Consider the following 20,057-nt stretch of genomic DNA (forward strand, 5'->3'; position numbering starts at 1 on the left):
TGGGGTTGGGTTTGGTTTTTTTCATTTTGAAAGCTACCTCACACAGGTCCTAATTGAAGAAGACATCCATTAAAACACAGAAAACTTCACTTCCCAAATAACTTAAAAAATTTGCCTTAATTTGGTAAGCATTCATCATCATGAGTTCAGAGAGGTTTAATGCTTTGTTCCAGGATTCACCTTTAAAACATCAGTGATAAAATGCTGGAGGTGGAAATCCAGTTTTAGGTTCACATACACATACTGCCAAATAAGAAACACAGCATGCAGAGTCTTACACAACACAGAACAATTACCAATTGTGATGAGAGTAGACAAAGCGTTCTCAAGAGAATCTATTTTATGTTTGTAATCACCCTCAAAAAACACACAATAGCACTCTCCTTCTAGCAAATACATAATACAAACAAAAACCAAACAGTAGCACTGTCTCAACTGGGGGAAGTGATTCTGAGAAGTATAAGAGACCTTCAGTAGATACTGACTGCCAAAGCAAATTAATCAATTTTAATAATTTTTATTATTACTTTTGCTTATGGGAACAACAAAAATACGCAACTCTTAACAGGAGATTCCTGCCTTCAACGTGGTTTGCACATGAAAAGGTTCCCATAACCCACTGCTCTTGCAAAAATAATTAAACAAGCACTGCAACAACACAGGAAAGTGAAAATGTTAGTGGTGACAATGCTTTCATTGTTACTGCCAGTATAACAATGCCCAAAATTAATCATAACCCAAACAATCAACACCAAGGCATACACAGTTGGGCCTCTCCAACCAAAACAGATCTCTCTACAGCTGGATCCAGAGTTATAGCTGTTGAGAAGTGCAGTTGTTTCTCCAGTTTAAGTCAGAGATTCCTGTCTAGCAGAAACAAGTCTGCACCACTCAAGGCCTGAGTGAAGTACACACTGGTGGTTTTAATGTGGCCAGTCTACAATAGCCCACAGTATTGAGTGTTATTAATCATAGTAGCACAGCAGTTTCTTCATCCAAAACTAGTAAGGTCTAAGCACACTGAAACAACTTGGAAACGCCCAGAGTAAGGAACAGCATTTTATCTGTATCTATTTCTGCCAAATAGCAAGGCAAATAGCTCACAGTAAGTTTTTATCACACCACAAGGGTTAACTAGTGACCCACACTACAAAAGCAATAAGATGTTGTGCCAACAAGGACGCTAGCAAAAACACACTTCTCCAATTCTGCAGACTCCTGGTGGATCCTGGAACCTGTGGCACAGCAAGCTCCAAGCATGCAGCTGTCTGGCGCCTGGACTTCTTCAGCCATAGGAAGTCTTTTGTCTCTACAGGAAAATGGACTTGTGGCTGAAACTCTCCCCTGTAGCCATTACAACAGCTACTCCAGTCATTTAGTCCAGAGTATCCTTGAGATCTCTACAGCCCTAGCAGAAATGGAGGTAGACACACTATAACCATGTAAACCTTGATCTCCTAAGGAAACAAGCTAGAAGGGGATAATTAATCTAAACACTGTCTCATCACCTATTAAAATTTCTTTTGATTTCCAAGTAGTTCACTGAGCTGTAATCCTTCTCCAAACTTCCTACGTGCAATTCATATTCAACAACAGCAAACTATAATATACCTACAACTACAAGCACAATAAGGTATTTACTTCTGAGGTGGAGGGGGATAAATTTTGTCTCAGTAGCAAGTATATCTCTAGGTTGAGGCCTTCTCTTTTTTTCCTTCAGTACATTGATTTCATACTCCACAGCTTCACTAAAACAACTGGTATGTCGGCAAACAGAGCACACTGAAATACATCTGCCCACCAATTATTGCTTCTTACAAGTGTAAATCAGAACTGACTTCCTATGCAAGTAACAGTATAAAAACAGATGGTTGTTTTACTTTCCTCATACTTTACAAACCTATTTCATTTGCTTAATCCACCAGCTAAGACCTGAAGTGAAATGATCATGACACCCTCCTTTAAGAGGGATGAAGGTTTATATCACACACAACTGACATTTTATTTTCCTCAAAGGCATTTTCACAAAACAGTACCCAGAGGTCTGAGGCAGGAACTGAAGTCCATTTTGATAAAAGTTCTAGATATTAAGGACATAGAGGTTTTTTTGGTACAACAGCCAGAGCACTCCAACTGTTCATTAAGGTACAAACAGAAACTTAGGAAACCAAATCAACAGGAGTACACAGCTCAACAAATGACTCAGAAGGCTCTTTCCATGGCTGTAACCTACTCAAAACACAATATAACATGAAATCATTTTGTATTTGCACTGTATTCATCACATGAATTATGGAATCTGAAGGAATGCTCTATAATGACTTCACTTTGGCAGTGTTTCTTCTTTAAAGGTTTTAACAGGTAAGGTAGCAGGCACTCTTGCTCTTTCAGCTCTGCCTTTAGGTGGACTTCTGCTCCACATTAGTCATCACTGCAACCAAAATCCCTACTGTGACCTCCAATGCAGACTTTGCTCCCTGCTCATTTTATTCTCCAGTTTAGGAGAGCTCTGAAAAGTTCCTATTTGAATAAGCACCATGTGCTGTCATCTGCTTCCTTTAAAATACTTATTTTTAAAAGTGCCAGAAAGCAATAGTGCCGGTCACTCTGGATCATTTCTTCATATCTGCCGTTTGAGAAGCCGGAATTTAGTTACAGCGAGTTTACAGTGACATTTACGTTTGAGGGGCAGGGGACGTTGTCCTAAGATTTGGCAGGCAGAGGGAAAGAAGTGTTATACAGATAACACGGTTTCTTGCACCATCTTCTTCAAGGGCCTGCACACAGCAAAGCTGCTAAGTCTATCTAAAATGTTGGGCTTCTCTCACTGTTCTTTACACTAAACACTGTGTGGGCTCCGTCTTCAGGCCCATCCTGGCACTCGTATGCAAGAGAAGCCTTAACTGAATGAAGATGCACAGGCCTCAGCCTTTGTGAATGAGATTGCATATGCTGACCTCTAAACCCATGTCACATCAACCCTGTATGTCAGCACTCCTCTACTTTCTTACAGCTCTCAGTTCAAAGAAACTGACAGCAAATGATGGCTGGCTGAAACCCTGCTGAACTCCCCATCTGCAGAAAAGACCAGTTTTGTTGTGACGGTCAAACCCTCCTTTTCACTCTTATCGCCCCGTGGGTTGCTCACCTGCCTGTTCCATGATGAAATCTGAAAGAATAAGGGTTTTTATCATCTCTGAGATGCTTTCAGGGTGTTGCAATTTCCTGCTGCCACCTTCGACACCCTCACCTTCTCAACTGCTTGGGGCATCTAAATTGCATACACATGGATCTTATATGACAGAAGGACAAATTCAAAGGTGAAGCAAATGAAGGTGTAGGTCACCCGTCAGCACGTGGGTGTAACCTACATATTGAGGGATAATATGGAGTGGAGCAGTAAAGAAAGCAATTAACCAGGTAATATAGGAGTGAGAGATAACCAAATTCCTTCCACTTGACAACCTCCTTTTAAAGCATTTTCAAGTTAGGTTCATTCTTCAAGCTTCTTGCCAACATATCTACAGCATAGTGTTAGGCATAGAAATAAAAAGTCCCAATTTAAAAAAGTTTACAGTTTAAATAAATAACATACACAAAGGGTGGAAGGAAGGATGTACTACCATCCTAGTTTTCCAGACTGGGGAGCTAGGATAACTACAGTGACCAGTCACACTACACTGTCCAGGCTACATTATCAATGCAATGCCCTGAGTACCCAGCAGAACAAAGAGCCAGGCTGAGCAAGGGGCTTTCAGAGAGGGTGTGGAGGGAAAAGGAGACAGAAGAAGCACCTGCAGAGGCCAGACCCACTTGCTGAACTGTTGTTCAGCAGCCAGGTCAGCAACCAGACGCGACTTTCACAGCCAGCTTTACTTAGAGTGGCGAACAAGCTCAAGAGATAGAATCCAAAACATGATTTTATTCAGCTTCACTGCATTTTGGCCCAGGTCCCCATGCCAGAGAGGCTTTGTTCGGGCCAGTCATGCAGCTGACAAACAAAAGTAGCTTGGGGGGGTGGGGGGTGGTTGGTTTTTCTTAAATGGGAAATAATGGCTGTTTCAAAATAGCAGCATTAAGTTTCCCTCAAGATATCTGCACTTGCTTCTATTTCATTTTCAAGCCAGCACATGCCTAAGCGAACAGGATAGTCCCCTTTTGTGAATCACTGGGAACATAAATACTGCATTGCTGTTATGTAAAAAAGCCAGTAGAAGTGTTAAGACAACTTGAGTACAGAAAGGATGTTCCCATAAAAACGTCCCTCTGATTAGTAATGGCAATAAACACATCCTTCAAATAATTCACAGGGAAAAACCCCAAGAACCAGATCCATTAACACACACTGATAATCTTACAGCTTCAGCACAAAAGCAGCCCACCCCCAGCTGAACCAAGCTGTGGTCCCTCGGAGAAATGCAACATCTTCCACCTAATCACGCACATAAAAGTGCTGCATTAAGCAATAAAGTGGGTCAACATCACTAAATGTCTACCTTTCCTTAAAAGTGTAAATAACACTGTTTTGTTAAGACCAAGCATAATTATCTGTCTTGAGGCATTGGTTTCCTCCTCTGCAAGCAAAAGTCAGCCATCCCATGTGCAAGAAATGCTGAATTCCAGCTCTCTGCATTCTTCAATGTGCAAGACAACCTTACAGGACAATGGGAATTGTCTCTCCCAGGTCGATATGGGGATAACTGGAAGAAGTCAACCAAGAGCCATATTTGTCATGGTTTTCCCTTGCAACAGAGGAGGAATGGGAAAAGCCAGGAGTAGGCAAAGCCTCACTGTTCTTCCAAAGACCGTATGGTGAAGGCAATACGCAGAGGCTATTTTAAAATGCTTATCCTTTCCCGATGGCTCTCCACCTTCATTGAATTAGACAAAAGCAGAATTCTTTTCCAGAAGAAACATCAGGCAATAACTATCAGAAAATACCAAAAGCACTTTCACAATTTGCAATCTTCTCTCACAGATTATGAAACACAGTGGAGGTAACTGAGACCTTAAAAAAAATAAATTCTTGGAGTATAGCTGTAGCTGGTCACTGGATTTGTATTCTGGAAAAATCCTGCCAAAGGAGTCGTGGCATGATAAAACCATTTAGTGTTGAACTTCTTCTCACACATCCTCATATGATGCTGACATTCTATAGATCACTCAAAAGCCATTTTTGTTCTAAGCAAACTTCCTATCAGTTTTAAATCAATACTCGCTATAAATACCTAGGAGTCTGAAGACACTGTCATTGCCATCAGCTAACGAGTTTGTTATTTCATCATAATGCCACACAAAAATCTAACCAAGAACAACAATGCTTATCATCTCAGAAGATACTTAGCTATTTGCAACGATTTTTGGATACAAATTGCACAGACAGCTAAAAGCTGGGCACATTCCTAGCAACATTCCCCATTTACAAGTGTAGAAATTCAGAGTCGGGTGGTTTCTTAATGTCTCAAAGATCTTTGAAGTATTTTGACAATAAGTACCCAACAATATCTAGAATTTACTGGCAGAGAGGATAATACAATTGTGAATGAACAGACAGGGCCTGAAGACCAACAGCAGCCAGAGAATGTCCCAAACACAATGGCTGAATAGGATTGCTTTGTAGTTTATCATACAAATGCAACCGCCAACGACTACAGCTGTGATACCAAGAGTTTAAGCACCTTTTTATGGCAGTAAATACCTTAGATATGCTAATGGTAAAACAAAATACAAGGAATGTTCTTTAAGGCATACTTCCACCACCTTTTTAAAAGCTGCCTAATAACCATCCCACTTCATACTTGCTTCAGCTTATTACCTAAGCAATTATTTATTTTACAAGAGCATGACTATATCTTAAATGAAAAATATTACACAGTAATTTTGAACACCATCAAAAAACCTGCACCAAAATTATGAGCCCTTCATGGATTTTTTCCCATGCAGATTTTAAGAAGTTCATAAGGCCTCTGACACAACAAATGAGCACCAGCCTTCCCATTTAAAAAGAGAAGAATAGGGCACATTTTTAAGATTTCATGCAACTTACTCAGGCCACTGACCCGGGTTCTCAAAATGAAACCATCTTCTGTGTATTAAATAATATATATTTAAGGGATTCAGAAGCTGACTACCTAAAAAGAACATATGTACTAGGCCAAAGGTGCATATCACCTGGGATGACTATATTTCAAGATATTATTGTATCTGCTACTTAAAGCAATAGCTTTCCTGGGAAAGGCAAACATGCCTATCTCTCAGCCTATGCAGGCAGGTTTTCAAGAACATGGCTCTGAAATTATCAGTCCTTTGAGAACAAGTAAGAAATTCTGTTTGAATTGAAACTTGAAACATGCTGTTTTCTTCTCTCTCATATTTTGACTTTCTTGCCTGTCATGTCAGGAGCCGGTGAGGGGTTATGGAGGGACTTCATTGCTATGTTTTCAATTACACTACAGTCTTTAAAAAGCTGTTCACATAACCAAAGCTAGAGAAGACCTTTGTCATTGCCAAGTCACACTTCCTGCCTAACCCAAGCCAAAGACAACTAAGTATTTTCATCAGACCTGGTAACTTGTCTAAGCAATTGCAGTTTTTGAAAGACTGGGACCCTTTTTAATTCAAGGTTTTAAGTGATGAGGGCCTTGTAAATAGTGTAAAAGAAATACCTAATATTTTAAGTTTAGCAGATAAATTTGAAGATTTCTCCTGAAAGGAAGACAGGAATCTGACTGAGGTCCAGCCACCAAACCAGACACATGTATGTGTGTTGTAGACTCTGGTACAGCAAAGAACTGGAAAAAGCCCCAATTAAGTCTAACACCAGAAAAAAAAAAAGACAAAGAAAACAGAAAAATCTTTAAACTAACAAGAGACTAATAATTACTTAAGTCTCATTCAAATTAATTTAAAACATCTGGTTTTCAATAAACAACATAGTGCAACACAGGAAACCTTATAAAAATGAAGCCAAATCTAAAACATTTCAGCTGTCTCCTTATGTCTTGACAGTTTCTCAAACCAATCCCTTCCATTTTAGTCTAGCTAAAACTAGGACACTTGCTCTTGTTTCCCTTGTGCTTCAGAAAGTTATTTTCCAAGAAAATATTTGTTTTTACAGAAAAGATTCACCAACTGCATCTGCAGCTTTTCCAGGGTTTGGTAGCCCATTGCTCAAAATTTGCACTTTATATCTTACCTTCATTTGCCTAACTAACCAAATATATTTTGACATATTAGAGAATGAGTAACAAATATTTACAGTAGATTAAGTTCGTATTTCAGTAGTTCCAAATAATTTCTAAATGATCCCAGTAATCTTATTACACACACACCTTCATACAGACTGCTTGCTATCAAGTACCATAAGTTACACCCACATGATTTATCCATTAGGAGAGTTGTTCTGTTTAAAAAAAAAAAAAAACAAACCCAAAAACCAACCATACCACCCCTCCAAAAAAAAGTCACCATGCACAATGCTCCCCATACCACTTCTAATTTTAGCTTTTCCTTAGATAACACAATTTCCTGAAACAAAGAGACTGCTCATACTCTTCTAGCTCCAAAATGTAAAAGTATTTTTATTTGTAGAAGTAGTTCAATGCACACAATATTTCATATACAAATATAAGGGGATGTTTCAGTGCTTCAGCCTTCTGTTCTGCCAGGGCTGTGGAGAAGGAGGTGAAAATAAACAGGAATTACTGAGTTTTTTTTTAATTATTTTTTTGGCAGGGGGGCAGGATTTAAAGAATGAGGCAGGCAACAGAGAGCAGTGTAGGACCCTCCCCTGATCAATGTTCACTCATATATATGAAAAAACCAAGCAAACAAAACTGGACTTTTATGGGATTTGTCTGGGCTGTTCTCTCCATCAAATTCCTGCTTTACAGTCTGTCCAAATTCTGGCCTGGAGGTTTCATTCATGCAGGTCACAGCTGAGGTTTAGGGACAGTCCTCAAGGGACTGGAGGACTAGCCAGGCACAGGCAAGATGCAGTTAGAGAAATGCTTCTTGTTGGAAACACCAATATGCTGCTGAAATCACTTTGACCAAAGTCCATAGATTCTCCACAAATACTTGAGATTAAAACACATGCTACTTAATGTTTGTTTGAAAGCAAATCAGTGCATAAATACATACACAGCAGAACAAAGCAGCATTTCTAACTTGGGGGTGGTTTAACATATTTATGTTAGGAATCAAAACCACTGAGGAGCTGTATTATCCTGGTTTTGTACTACTAAAATAAAATAAAATAAATACTAAATAAAATACTAAATAAAAATACTAAAATACTAAAATAAAAAAGTGATTTTTCCACCTGCCCAAATGTACAGAATTTGTTCATAAAGCTGCAATAAGCCAGTATTAATCATCTACCCACAGGCTTACATAAAGTATGTGTAAAGTTTCTGAATTTTTCAGACAATCTTTGAGGCAACACCCTAAACATTCCCCTAAATCAAAGAAAAATGCTGATTCCACATATTAAGAGAGAGAGAAAGGGTCAAGACTAGGGCACCTCTTTGACTGAAGATCAGACATAAAAATTCAACTAAAGCAACTTTGCTTCATGTCTGGCAAAACATTTGATGAGTTTCAATAGAATAAATATTGAGTATTTTCTGTGTCACATAAAGCAACGGACAGAGAAGCATAACGGAAATGCTATCTAACTCCAAACACTTTGTAATAAAAGTCAAGTAAATTAAATTGCAAGTCTAACTGTTTTCAGGCCCAAATATGCTCATTTAATCAAAATTTATTATTGCAGATTTTGTTTAAGATAAATTTTCTAGACCTAAATAAAGTAACAGAGGAAAGAACCAAAATCATAATTAGGTTTTAACTCAAGAAATAGAGCATAATTAAGTGAGTTACTTTGGAATACTACTTATTTATCAGCCAATTGGTCAACTGTACTTTATTAAGCTACTTTCTAAAGGCACAGTAAAATAGTTTCCTATTTTACAGACTTTAGAAAGAGTCTCCATGAAAAGCAGTTCTGTAACTGTAAGAAATAAGTTGGGGTTTTTTATATAAGCAGTCAAGGTTTTATCCTCACCAGATAACTACTTTATTATATTGCTTCTTAAGCAAACTGAGCACAAGAATAATAAATGAGGAAAAACCTGCAAGATGCATAGTATTAATACTTGCACTGTCTCGTAATTTAAGAGAAGGGCTCTGTGAACCTAGGAGTAGAACTATTTATAACTATTAAGGTATACATGCCACTATGAATACTGAAGTAATTAACACAATAACACATCACAAATAGCTTTAGCAGAATAAAAACATTCCATGTATTTAAATTATTTTTAAATACAATCTGCCTTTGTAGCTCATTTCCTTACTCTAAGGTTTGTCCTAATAATAGCAAAAAGTTTAATGCTTGAGGAGTTCTGGCCCCACCACACCTAACAGCAGCTCCTGCTTGGAACCTGAAAACAAAAATACTTAAATGTTTATGAATTCACCATAGTAAAAAATATTAGAGAAAGATATAGTTTAGAGAAATATACAGAGAGATCAATTTTTGATACTCATGACAGATCTCCTGAATTCGCTGCATAAATGTAAAACTGGCAATTAGCAGAGTACCTCAAATACCCAGGACATTCCCAATGACCTACGCAAGATAAATGTGACACAAGATGCAGAGAAAAGGACAGGACACAAAGACTGTGTTTATGAAAGGGCGACAGATTTTTAACTTGCTCTAGGGCTAAGTGCTAAACACAAGCAGAGCATCCCTGCAAAACACAAATCCTCAGATGCCCAGATCACTTTGGGAGGATGGTACACACTGGGAGACACCCACACTGCACACCATTCCCACAGCAAAAGCCATTCAGTCTTCATCAGGCTGAGATACTTTGGCTCTGTTGAGATGAAACCACAGGAGCTGAGCAGCACAAGTCAAACGCTTCCAAGCAGGCAAGGCCGCCAAGCCAGAGCTCAGCCCAATCTCTGCTCCATGACATGCACGCAAAGACAGAGCTGGGGGCAGGCATGCAGCCTGTCCTCCTTCACTACTGTACCCTTGGGCCACCCTCTGGTAGAAAAGCCAGACATCTGTAGAAATGCAGAAGGGGCAGTGAGCACAGAAACAGAAGGGGCAAAATCAAAGTAGGAGAGGCATGGGTGGCCAGGATCATTCAAGATGACCTGCAAGCTATGAAATGCCTGAATTTGTGGTGCTGAAACATAAATACAAATTGCTTAATGTTAGCACACCATAAGCATGTGCTAAACAGTCAACTTCAACAGATTATTCACCAGGAATTCAGAATTCCTTTTGGTAACTCCAAATAAGAAAAACTGCAAGGGCAGATGTGAACATAGAAGCAAACAGAAGTAAATGAAATATGTGGGCTATGCACAGGAACATGTTGGGCAATAATAAAACTTGAACAATTTTTTTTTTATGAAGCTGAGTAATCTATGAAATAGTCTGCAAAGGAGAGTGTTCGAAGCTCCATCAGCTAAAGAACATAAAGTGAGGTTTAAAAGAGTATAAGGACTAACCTGGGTTGGCAAGAGAATGGACAAGATCATCTGTCACTGCCATCACAGATTAATGGCAGTAGGGAATTATACCTGGCAATAGTAACACACAGAAAACATACTGGAGAGAACAAAACTGAGACTGTGTGTTTCTTGAAATCTGCAGTTTAACACCTTGGCACATCCAAACGCTCACATTTCCTGACATCCAAATGATATCCATTATGAGCGAGCAACTACCTGAGCTCTGGAGAGCTGTGCCATCAGGACAGTTTCCTCATTCTTAGGAGAACTGGCCAAGAGTGACCTCAGCTTGGCAAAACTACTCTCCTGAAGGAAAAGGTCAGTGAAAATCGAGGCACAAAGCATCTCATTAGAGGGGCTGGACATCAAATAAAGGCTGAAGTAAACAGGTAAATGAAAGCAGTGTATTACCTAGACAATAACTGGGGATGATCCCATTTCTTTACTATCTGGACCAGAAGAAATTAAGCAGATTTATGAAACATTATGTGGTTATGGTCACAAAATATATTGTGTAATTACATGGGTACCACTAGCACAGAAACGCCCTGAGCTGCAAAATTGGTTTATTTTTCATACAACTGAAAATGAAACACAGAATTCCCCAAGTAACAACACAACTGAAAAAGGTGAAGCCAAATGCTGCATCCTTCTCAGCAGTACTTGACTTGTCCTGAGCCTGGTTACAAACATTTCCCAGACACTGTTGTCCATCCAGAACCATTCATTTAACACAGCATCCGTTCTTAACAAAATAAATCTCCTGCAAATCATTAAAAAACACACCAAGATATTGTATCAGACTGCTCTAATTACACTGAGGCTCACCTACTACTCGTTGTTGCACTGCACACTGATCACCGATACTTCTCCCTTAGCTTCTACTATTTTGCTAAAATGTGTTATGCTCTTTTATTTTTCCTTCTCCCAGTTTCTAATGATCGGCATTCTAATGGAGTATCTAATACTGTGTAGATTTTTTTTCTTTTTTAAATTAAGTTAAAAAAATAATCATATTAATCTCAGCTCTATATCTTGGACTGACTTTAAATGTGGGAAATCAGCTACGGAAAGCGCCGTAACATTTGTTCCAAATAAAGCAACTGTTCTTTTCTGCTGACAAACAAGAGCTTCAAATGGGGACCTAGGACGTTCTTCAACTTAAATGGACCAATAAGAGAATCAAAGATTACCTTCATTAGAACATTTGTTTAACAGTAAGAAAACTGCTCCTCAACATATTTTCAGAGCTGCCTGGAAATCTGGTAACACCGTCCCACTTTTTCTCCATGAAACTGATTTATAAATGCTATTAGCAAGGTTAGGGATCCTGGCTGCATATTTGGATAGAGATCAAGCAAACAATACAGTAACTGTCAAAAACAAGGCAATAAACCTATTCTGTAATAGTACTGGAAAATTAAGAAAGCAAAATGATCTTGTTTCACCAGGCTACACAGGGTACATCCACATTGCACTGACAGGGGGGCCACAAGCCAGCTATCTGAAATCCCTCACAGGACACTCCCAGTTCTTCCACAAACATTAATTTACACAACAATCCCATGAACTAGATAACAATTAGCTTACTTCTGAGAGAAATAGAAAAATTGCCATTGAATGTCACAATATTTAAAACCAGTGACAGAGTCAGGATCATGGTTCAGACTTCAGTACTGTAAAGCCTGTGTTGTATCTGAAGACTATTTCCAGAAACCAGGGTGCTGATCTGCAAGATTACACAGCTCTCAATCAATCCCTCACTCTGCTTGAAAGTAAGAGGTTAAAACTGAAAAGATTAAGAGTGCCCCATTAAAAAGTGGTGATACAATGAATGCAGTGTATTTCCAATACAGACACTATTTAATCCTCTTGCCTTATATAGTTTTCTTATAACTCTTTATTCTAACTACATTGTACTGTACTATAATTTTTTACTTTTTCAACCTAAGACACAAAATGTGCGTATATTTGTACTCTGCACTCTACCTAGAACAAAATACACTTGAGCCAACTGTTTAACCTTAATACATAAGCGTCTGATAAACTGAGGAAAGCAGAACTACAAGGAAAACATACGATTTACACTACTACATCTCTCCTATTACATCGTCATAGGGTGACTCAATAAAAAAGGAGCTACTACACAAACAAAAACCCAGGGTTTAAAGTTAACTGCATCGTCATCATCTAGATAGAACGCATGACAAATAAAATAAAATTCTTAGTCTGTAAACCACATCACTCAGAATCTATAGACAGGACAGTAACTCGTGCTGATAATCGAGAGATCCTTGTGACTGCCTGCTGCACAAAACCAATTCAATACATATCCTTTTACAATACTTCATAGACCTTTATTCACTTGCTTAGCTTTCCCCATGTCTGTGCCCGCGCTCATCCATAGGAATTGTTTAGAGCTTTGGAGCAACAAGTGGATAATTCTCTTAATCTCCACTTGTAACTTCTGCTATGGACCTCTGAGTTTTATTTTGACGTTTGTTCTCAAGAACCAACATGAAAACACGTTCTTTGATGAAATACAAAACCACTAGTGCGTTACTTTGATTTCCTCTGGAAGGGTCGCTCTGGCAGTGTAAGAATGTCTAGCTTTACATCCCTCTCGAAGGGCAGCAACAAACGAGGCGCTGGGCGCTCCTGGAGCTCTCGGTCCCCCAGGAAAACGCGCTGACAGCTGAAGAGCTCCATGAACCGCGGGAAATGCACCGCGGCCAGCGTCTCGGACTGGAGAGAGGTGTCGAAATATTTACATAGCAGGCAATTTCATCCGCGCGACCTTAATTATGAAACACGTTTTGCTAAGAGTGCTGATGCCTTCAAAACCCTTTGAAAAACAGTCCTCAACTGCAAAATAGTTTCCTACTACCTCCGTCCTCGCTGATACCAAGCCCTGCCATGGCGTACATGACAGTGGCCGCACACCAAGTGGCTGGCCCTGCCTGCCAGGTGCACCTGCCCGCAGCCCGGCACGGCCGGGGGCCGCCTCCGCCGGCCCGGGCCCGGGTGCGCTGCCGGCCGCGGCGCCGCCCGCTGGGGCAGCTCCCGGGGTACGCGCTCGGCGGCGGCCCGGACGGAGCTCGGGTTACCCCGAAGGAGCGTGGTGCTGCTCCCCTGCCCCTCTTCCCGCCCGGGCTGGGCGAACTAACTCACTCCCGCCGCAGCCGGTCCCCGCAAAGGCTCCGGGTCGAGCCCTCGCACAGGAGCCGCGGCGGGGGGAGGCGAGGCCGCGCCGTCCCGCAGGCAGTGCCCTCTCGGCCCCTGCCCGCGGGAAGTCCCGCGGCCGGAGAGGGCAGCCGCAGAAGGTGGACGCAGCGGCCCGAGCAGCCCGGCGCCTCGCCCGCGGCCCCTCACCTTTTCTTCTCCTTGTCAGCTGTCATCGCGGCGGCTGCTGCCGGCTCCTGCGCCGCCTCTCGGGCCGGGGCGCGCTCAGCACCTGCCCACAGGACGCGAGACTCCGCGGGCGGCGGCAGCGGCCGGGGAGCGGGGTCCGGTTCGGCCGGGTCGCCCCCGAGGCGGGCGTACAGTCTCAGGACACTGCCGAGGATTGTACGGCCCGCCCGGGGGAGGCGGGGGTGGCGGCGGCTGCTGCGACGGGACAGGAGCGACGCGGCGACGGGGCTGTGCAGGTCGGCGCCGCCCGCAGAAAGTTCTCACTTTAAACCTTGGGCCGCCGCCGGCCGCGGGGGCAGGGCCGGCCCCCTCCGCCCGGGACCCGGCCCGGCACGGCCCGGCCCCGCCGCCGCCGCCGCGCCCGCCAATGGGGGCCGGCGGGGCGCCCCGGGCTCCCCGCCCCCGCCCCAGCCCGGCCGGGGGTCAGCGGGGCCACTCCGCCCCGCCGGCACCGCTCCGGCTGCGGCGCTGCTCTCGCACACGGGCACCGCCCCCTCCGCCGCTCTCTTATTTTTTAGTTATTTAAGTTTTTGGTTATTCAACTTTCTTTTTCTTTCTTTCTTGTTTCCAGCAGCGGTATCTCCCCGCCGATGCGGTCCCAGGGCCACCGCGGCACCTGCCCGGTGCTGCCCCGGCACCGAGCGCTGCTCCCGCAAGCCAGAGCCGCCCCGCCCTCGCCCCCTGGAGCGCCCCCCGGTTAGCCCGAGGCAGGAGGTGTTGAGAAAGTAAATTTAAAATTGCGAAAATAAAAGCCGCAAGCCGGTGCGGGTTTGGGGCGAGGCCCCGGAGCCGTGGCAGGTGTGCGGGGCAGCCCTGCTCCGGCCCGGCTGAGCTCGGCCCGGGTCGCGCACGGAGGAGAGGGAGTGTGGCGGCGGCTGGGAGCAGAGGGATGTGCAAGGAAGCAAGGGCTGTACTTTTGTCTCCCTGATGAGACTTCCTCTCCCTGTTTTTTCGATTTTATTTTCTGTACTGTAATGCATATTTCAGTTTCAGGCATTTTTAAAACTCGTGGTTGATGACACATGGTGAAGCGAGTCTGTGGCAAGAAGCACCAAAACTCATCTCACGCTAGCACCTGCTATGGCTTGCTGCAGTTAAGATAAATGTAAATAATAAAAAAAACCCTCTTGCTTTGATATCTGTTTATTTTTACACCAAAGCAACTAGCCTTCCTAGACAAAGTATTATGAGAATTCTTCCTGATATTGTCTTTCAGCACGGTAGAAACTTCAGCCTTATCCTCGTGTTCTCTAAAGCTTACGTTACATTTTTATGTCTTGAAACAAATGCACTACCTTTGCATTAGGCTGCATGAGGTTTTCTTTACTTCTGGAAAATGGAAGTACCAGGCAACATGAGCTAAACAAGACTTATTTCTTGCTAATTCAAATTTGAGAGATTTCCCTATGCCACTTCAGAGGCTGCTTTGTATACAATGGGTCAGAGGGTGTCTTCCTTTCTATTATACAGTATGAAAGTTTAAAGAAATGCGTTTGGGTTTGAATTTGCATATTCTACTCTCAAGTCTGAAAAGACCTACACATGCTTACACAGCAACAGCCTAATTATGTAGTAACAGTTGGGCTTTTTTTTCTTTTTATACAAGAGAACCTAAACAAAAGAAACCCACAAATATTTAAAACCTAAGTAAACTTAGTCAAACAGCATTTGTGTATGCAGGACTAAATTTAACCTTCTGGGAATACAAGAATGAAACAGGATCAAAGACCCAAGTCACTCATTTCCTAGATTAAATAGATCTCTTCATCCTTCATTGATCTCTGCTGATGTCAATGCTCCTTGCTGTATCTTAAAGCACTTCACTTGGATAAACAACTTGCCTTCAAAAATCAGACAAGAAAAGCATTCAAACTGACTAAATCTAAACCACTCAGTAAATTTTAATTATTTCACATCTTGCTCATTGGCCAGACTCCTGTTGGCTCTGCCTACATGGACATAGTGAAGTTGATTAACAGTGTAAATCTCTTGCTCTTTTGGCCAGCAGGGCCTGAAGGTGCTTTTACAATGGGAGAGCTCACATCTGAGTGCCACTCAAGAACCACCACCTGTCCTGTCCTCCTCTGCACAGACAGATTGGTGCCCAGAAAAACAGGAATCTTGCTGCTGCATCAGGAAGGTGAAGCAAACAAGACTGAGTGATTCTTACAGCTCCCTCACAGCTTCAGTTCTTGAAGTTGTGTATACTGTTATTTCTGGCAAATGAGCTCTCATCCTGAGCATGAAAAAACAAATGGCCCATCCTATAGAGCTTCCTTTAGTTATTAATTCACTCTCTTCCCAGGACTATTCAGGGAGGGGAAGGTCAAATGTATCTTTACTACCACTGTCAATTTACTAGATGCATTCTGTGGTGATATGGGACCCCACAGCACCTTCAGGAAGACTTGCCGGAGTTTCTCCTTGCTGGAGAACAGTGGAGAGAATCGCATAATTTAATTTTCAAATGCATCTCATTGCTACTTGTATTTCCTTTATGATGAGTCAGTATTTATTAACAGCAATACCCACCATAACATGGACTTTCTCTAACCTTATACTGCTCAGAAGCTTCAATAGGAGCTACACACTTAGTGAGCACATTTACTTCTTTTACTGGTCAGAGAAAATAAAAGCTGAATGGAATGTCTTATCCATTCCATTCTAGAAAATATTGGAGAAGATGACCCACATCGTTCCTATGTGAATTTTTCTAGAGATGCTATAGGAACACAAGCTTTTAATTTCTAAAAACAGCCTTCATGTGATGTATTTGAAAAGTGATTGACATATGCTTTGGTATCAGGTGGGTTCTTGAAGGGTCCTTCAAGCCTAGAGGGGACTAATTTATGTCATCTGTGTCTAGACTAAACTCTGGAGAAGAGAGAGACTTAAAAAAAAGCCCCGGTGGTGTGAGAGCAACTTTCACAGCCCACACTGAAGCTTAAACTACATTGACAAACTAGGAAATTTGCACAGGGTAGTGACAGGGGCCCTGGTGCTCATGGGGAACACCCTGTCACCCAAACAAGATGCTGGCAAGCTCCTGATTACTGCCACTTACTCTGAAACACACCAGTGATTTAGGACCAGTTATGCTGCATTGTTTTTTTCCAAAGATATGCATATGTATGTAATCAACTATCCAAATCAGCACTTACACCAGTTTGAATGTGCATAGCCATCGTCAGCCAAGTGAAAGCACTTCTCATATTCCGGTTTATGTATGCGTGCTACTGGCACCTGTACTGACTGAAGAGTATTGGTAAAACAGAAATTTGACAGTGCTCAGCAATTAATGCTCCAGAGCAGTCAGAAGAAAACATGGATACTCCCATCTCTTGCAGGGGGTGCATAATTTTTAAAATTAAAAACAGCTCTTAAGAACAGATTATTGAGAGGATAAAGTGTTTTGTCTTCATTAGTAATCCCTGTCTAATTTCTTTTTTTTTCTGGCTCCTCAACACTGCAAAAGCAAAAAGTTAATGCTTGTAATAACAAATAAGGACATGATGGGAAAGGAAGGGGAGAAAAGAGGGCCCTGTTTTTCAACACAGCTGATCTTTTGCAAGAAGAAGGCAGGATTCTTCACTTAATCATACCAGAGTAAGTTGAAGCCACAGAACATTTATTAAGCACAATAGCAAATGAGACATTAAAATTTCAAACTTTGGGCTAATTTGTTAGCAGGGGAACAGGGATGCTTTTGAAGCATAGATAGAATAGACAGAATATGATCTAGATAGAACGCATAGATAGAATAAGGTCTACAAGAGAAAGTAGGGACTACTCAGGTAGAAATAAAAAAATATGCCTGAACCTTGTGAGGGTATTACTATTATTGTTGTTGTTATTATTATTATTATTATTAATAATAATAATAATAACAACAATTACAATAATGACAACAATAATAAAATTTGTTATAAAGCAGGATACATAGATTGCCCTTACACATATACAGATACTAAGAATATCGTACAGCAGCACTGCCCATTGCCCTAGGCAGAAAGCAATACACAGTCTATACAATATCCTGGATCTACCAGTCTAAAATGTAGTTTTTAGGGAATGAGACATTAAGATGTTTTTGAGAGCTCCCAAATACTGAGTGCACACCTTCAAGCAAGGCTTACAGATAAGCCCCAGGATTTTGAGGCATTGATTACTTACAGACACTTTCCAGACATTTCAGCCTCCACAGCCTTATGGAAAAAAAAAAAAAAAAAGACATGATGGCCAAAATGTTGGGAATGTACCTGTAAATATTAGAAGGCTTAAAATTACTCTGCTTATCTCTTTGCCTTTTTCAAAATGACATACTGGGGATATCTTAGGCTTAACCCAAGGAAAGGTGGTCAAACAAAGTCTAATTAACACAGCAGTGTGTTGCAATACAATCAGATTAGAAAGAAAACCCATGATGAAGTACACAGAAACAGTCCTGTAATGATATTAGAAAATATAATTTTGAAATTCTGAGAAAGTTCAACCAAGAAACCAGGGAGAAAACAGATGCAATCCAGCCTGTTTTGGAGAAGGGTTTTGTGTTTTCCTCTTGACCTTCAATGTTTTAATATTTAGAAATAGTATTCCAAGGTGGGCATTTTTTTAATTGGTCCGTACACAGTAAAAGCTGAACACATTTGCTACCGTCTCATCATGTAGAATGCAAACAAGATTCCAGCACATTAACAAAAATCCTGAAGAGGAGTGAGGTTATTCTAGGAGTATAATCTATTAATGGTTGCTTTTTGGTATAAAATGCAGTAAAATCCAATTTAATGAAAATGAAGTATGAAGTGGATGCAGCCTTCATTTTTCATAAATTCCTTTGCAATGTTTCTGGAAGTTAGGCACCCTATAGGTGTAATATTGATGATTGCCTCCTATTCCATTTCAACCTATTTACGTCACCCTCTGTATCACCTACATGAGCTGTCAGCACTAGCTTTGGGCAGAAGAGGTCTGCAGCCTCTTGTTGCTCCCTGACAGCAGCTTTGAGGAGGAAACATGGGTGCAAGATCAGAAACAGCATGTTTTACTCAAAGCCAGCAACAGTAACAGGAATATTTTAGAAAGTGGGAAGGGTAAACGTTCCTCTAGGTGGATTTTAAAAGCCAGATTTTGTAGTAATGTTTTTAGTGCTTATAACTAAGTGATAACTTATCCCCAAGAAAATTATAAAAATTATAACCACAGAGGAAGTAGAGGAACCATATCAACAAGCACAAAAGCAGTGCATGTTGGACGAATGTTCAGAGAGAAGGGAAACTGTGATTGAAGATTTTTGCAATACTGAAGCCAATACCAATGCCTAGTAGTTAACATTCAGTCACTCATCAAATATTTATTTAAAGACAGTGTAACATGTGTGGTGCAGAACTTTGAGTTTTTTAAAAGAGACAAGAGATTGTGTCTTGGGTTGGTGTTTTTTAGGTTTGATTTTTGGGGTTTTTTTGGGTGGGTTTTTTGTTTGTTTTTTTGTTTGTTTGGGTTGTTTTTAAAAAAAATCTTATTTTATTTTACAATTCTTAATACTATAGCACAGCTGTTAAATCTTTTAATCTCTGGCAATTACCTCTAGAGGGTTTGCATGGCACATAAGTGATGCTCAAGTTTATGGTGGCATTCTGTAGAGCACTGAATTTCCATCATAATCCAAATGATGAAACTAAAGCAATGAGATATTTTCTTAATCCCAGCACTAAATTCTAATTTAAGCCTAATTCAGGTAAATAGATTTCAGATTTGGTTTTATTCTTAGACAAAGACTTATTTACTTTTAAAAACGTCTTGAAAAGCGTCTGTTTTAAGCAGTCCTTAAACTGCCAATGTTCAACAAAGCCATTTACCCTGTGGACACTTGTTACCTAAAGGAGGTGACAAATTATTATAAATATGCAAAGCAATCCTAAATTCTTCAGCCACTGCAATACTAAATGCCAATTCCCTGCCAAGGTTATGACCTTATCAGGGGGAAGAAAATTGTAATAAAAACATAACTTCCTTATCACTACACCCTTTGAAATAATCACACATTACTGCTGAAACTCTCTGATTTCTAGATTTTTTTTTTTTTTTTTTGTCCTAAAGGAAAGTTAGTTTTT

The 20,057-nt window shown here is 41.0% G+C and overlaps 1 protein-coding gene and 1 long non-coding RNA gene across 3 annotated transcripts in view; one reads left to right on the forward strand and one right to left on the reverse strand.

Annotated features, from left to right (window-relative positions):
• Positions 1-14,375, reverse strand: part of EPAS1 (endothelial PAS domain protein 1) — a 76,388-nt gene extending 62,013 nt beyond the window's left edge. The window contains exon 1 of one of the 2 annotated variants that reach the window (XM_086878381.1): positions 13,909-14,375. In XM_086878381.1, the coding sequence (XP_086734507.1) occupies positions 13,909-13,934 (26 nt within the window). In that variant the 5' untranslated portion in view covers positions 13,935-14,375. Of the gene's footprint in view, positions 1-13,099; positions 13,568-13,908 lie in introns of those variants that run through there. The other variant, XM_086878379.1, reaches the window with a different exon arrangement.
• Positions 14,376-14,419: 44 nt separating this feature from the next.
• LOC111927645 (uncharacterized) lies at positions 14,420-15,083 on the forward strand. The gene is made up of 2 exons (XR_002863680.2): positions 14,420-14,672; positions 14,935-15,083. It is a non-coding gene; the product is annotated as an uncharacterized LOC111927645 (long non-coding RNA).
• The last annotated feature ends 4,974 nt before the right edge of the window (positions 15,084-20,057 follow it).

This window comes from Cyanistes caeruleus, chromosome 2 (genome assembly GCF_971803275.1).
Source record: "Cyanistes caeruleus chromosome 2, bCyaCae1.hap1.1, whole genome shotgun sequence".
NCBI lineage: Eukaryota > Metazoa > Chordata > Aves > Passeriformes > Paridae > Cyanistes > Cyanistes caeruleus.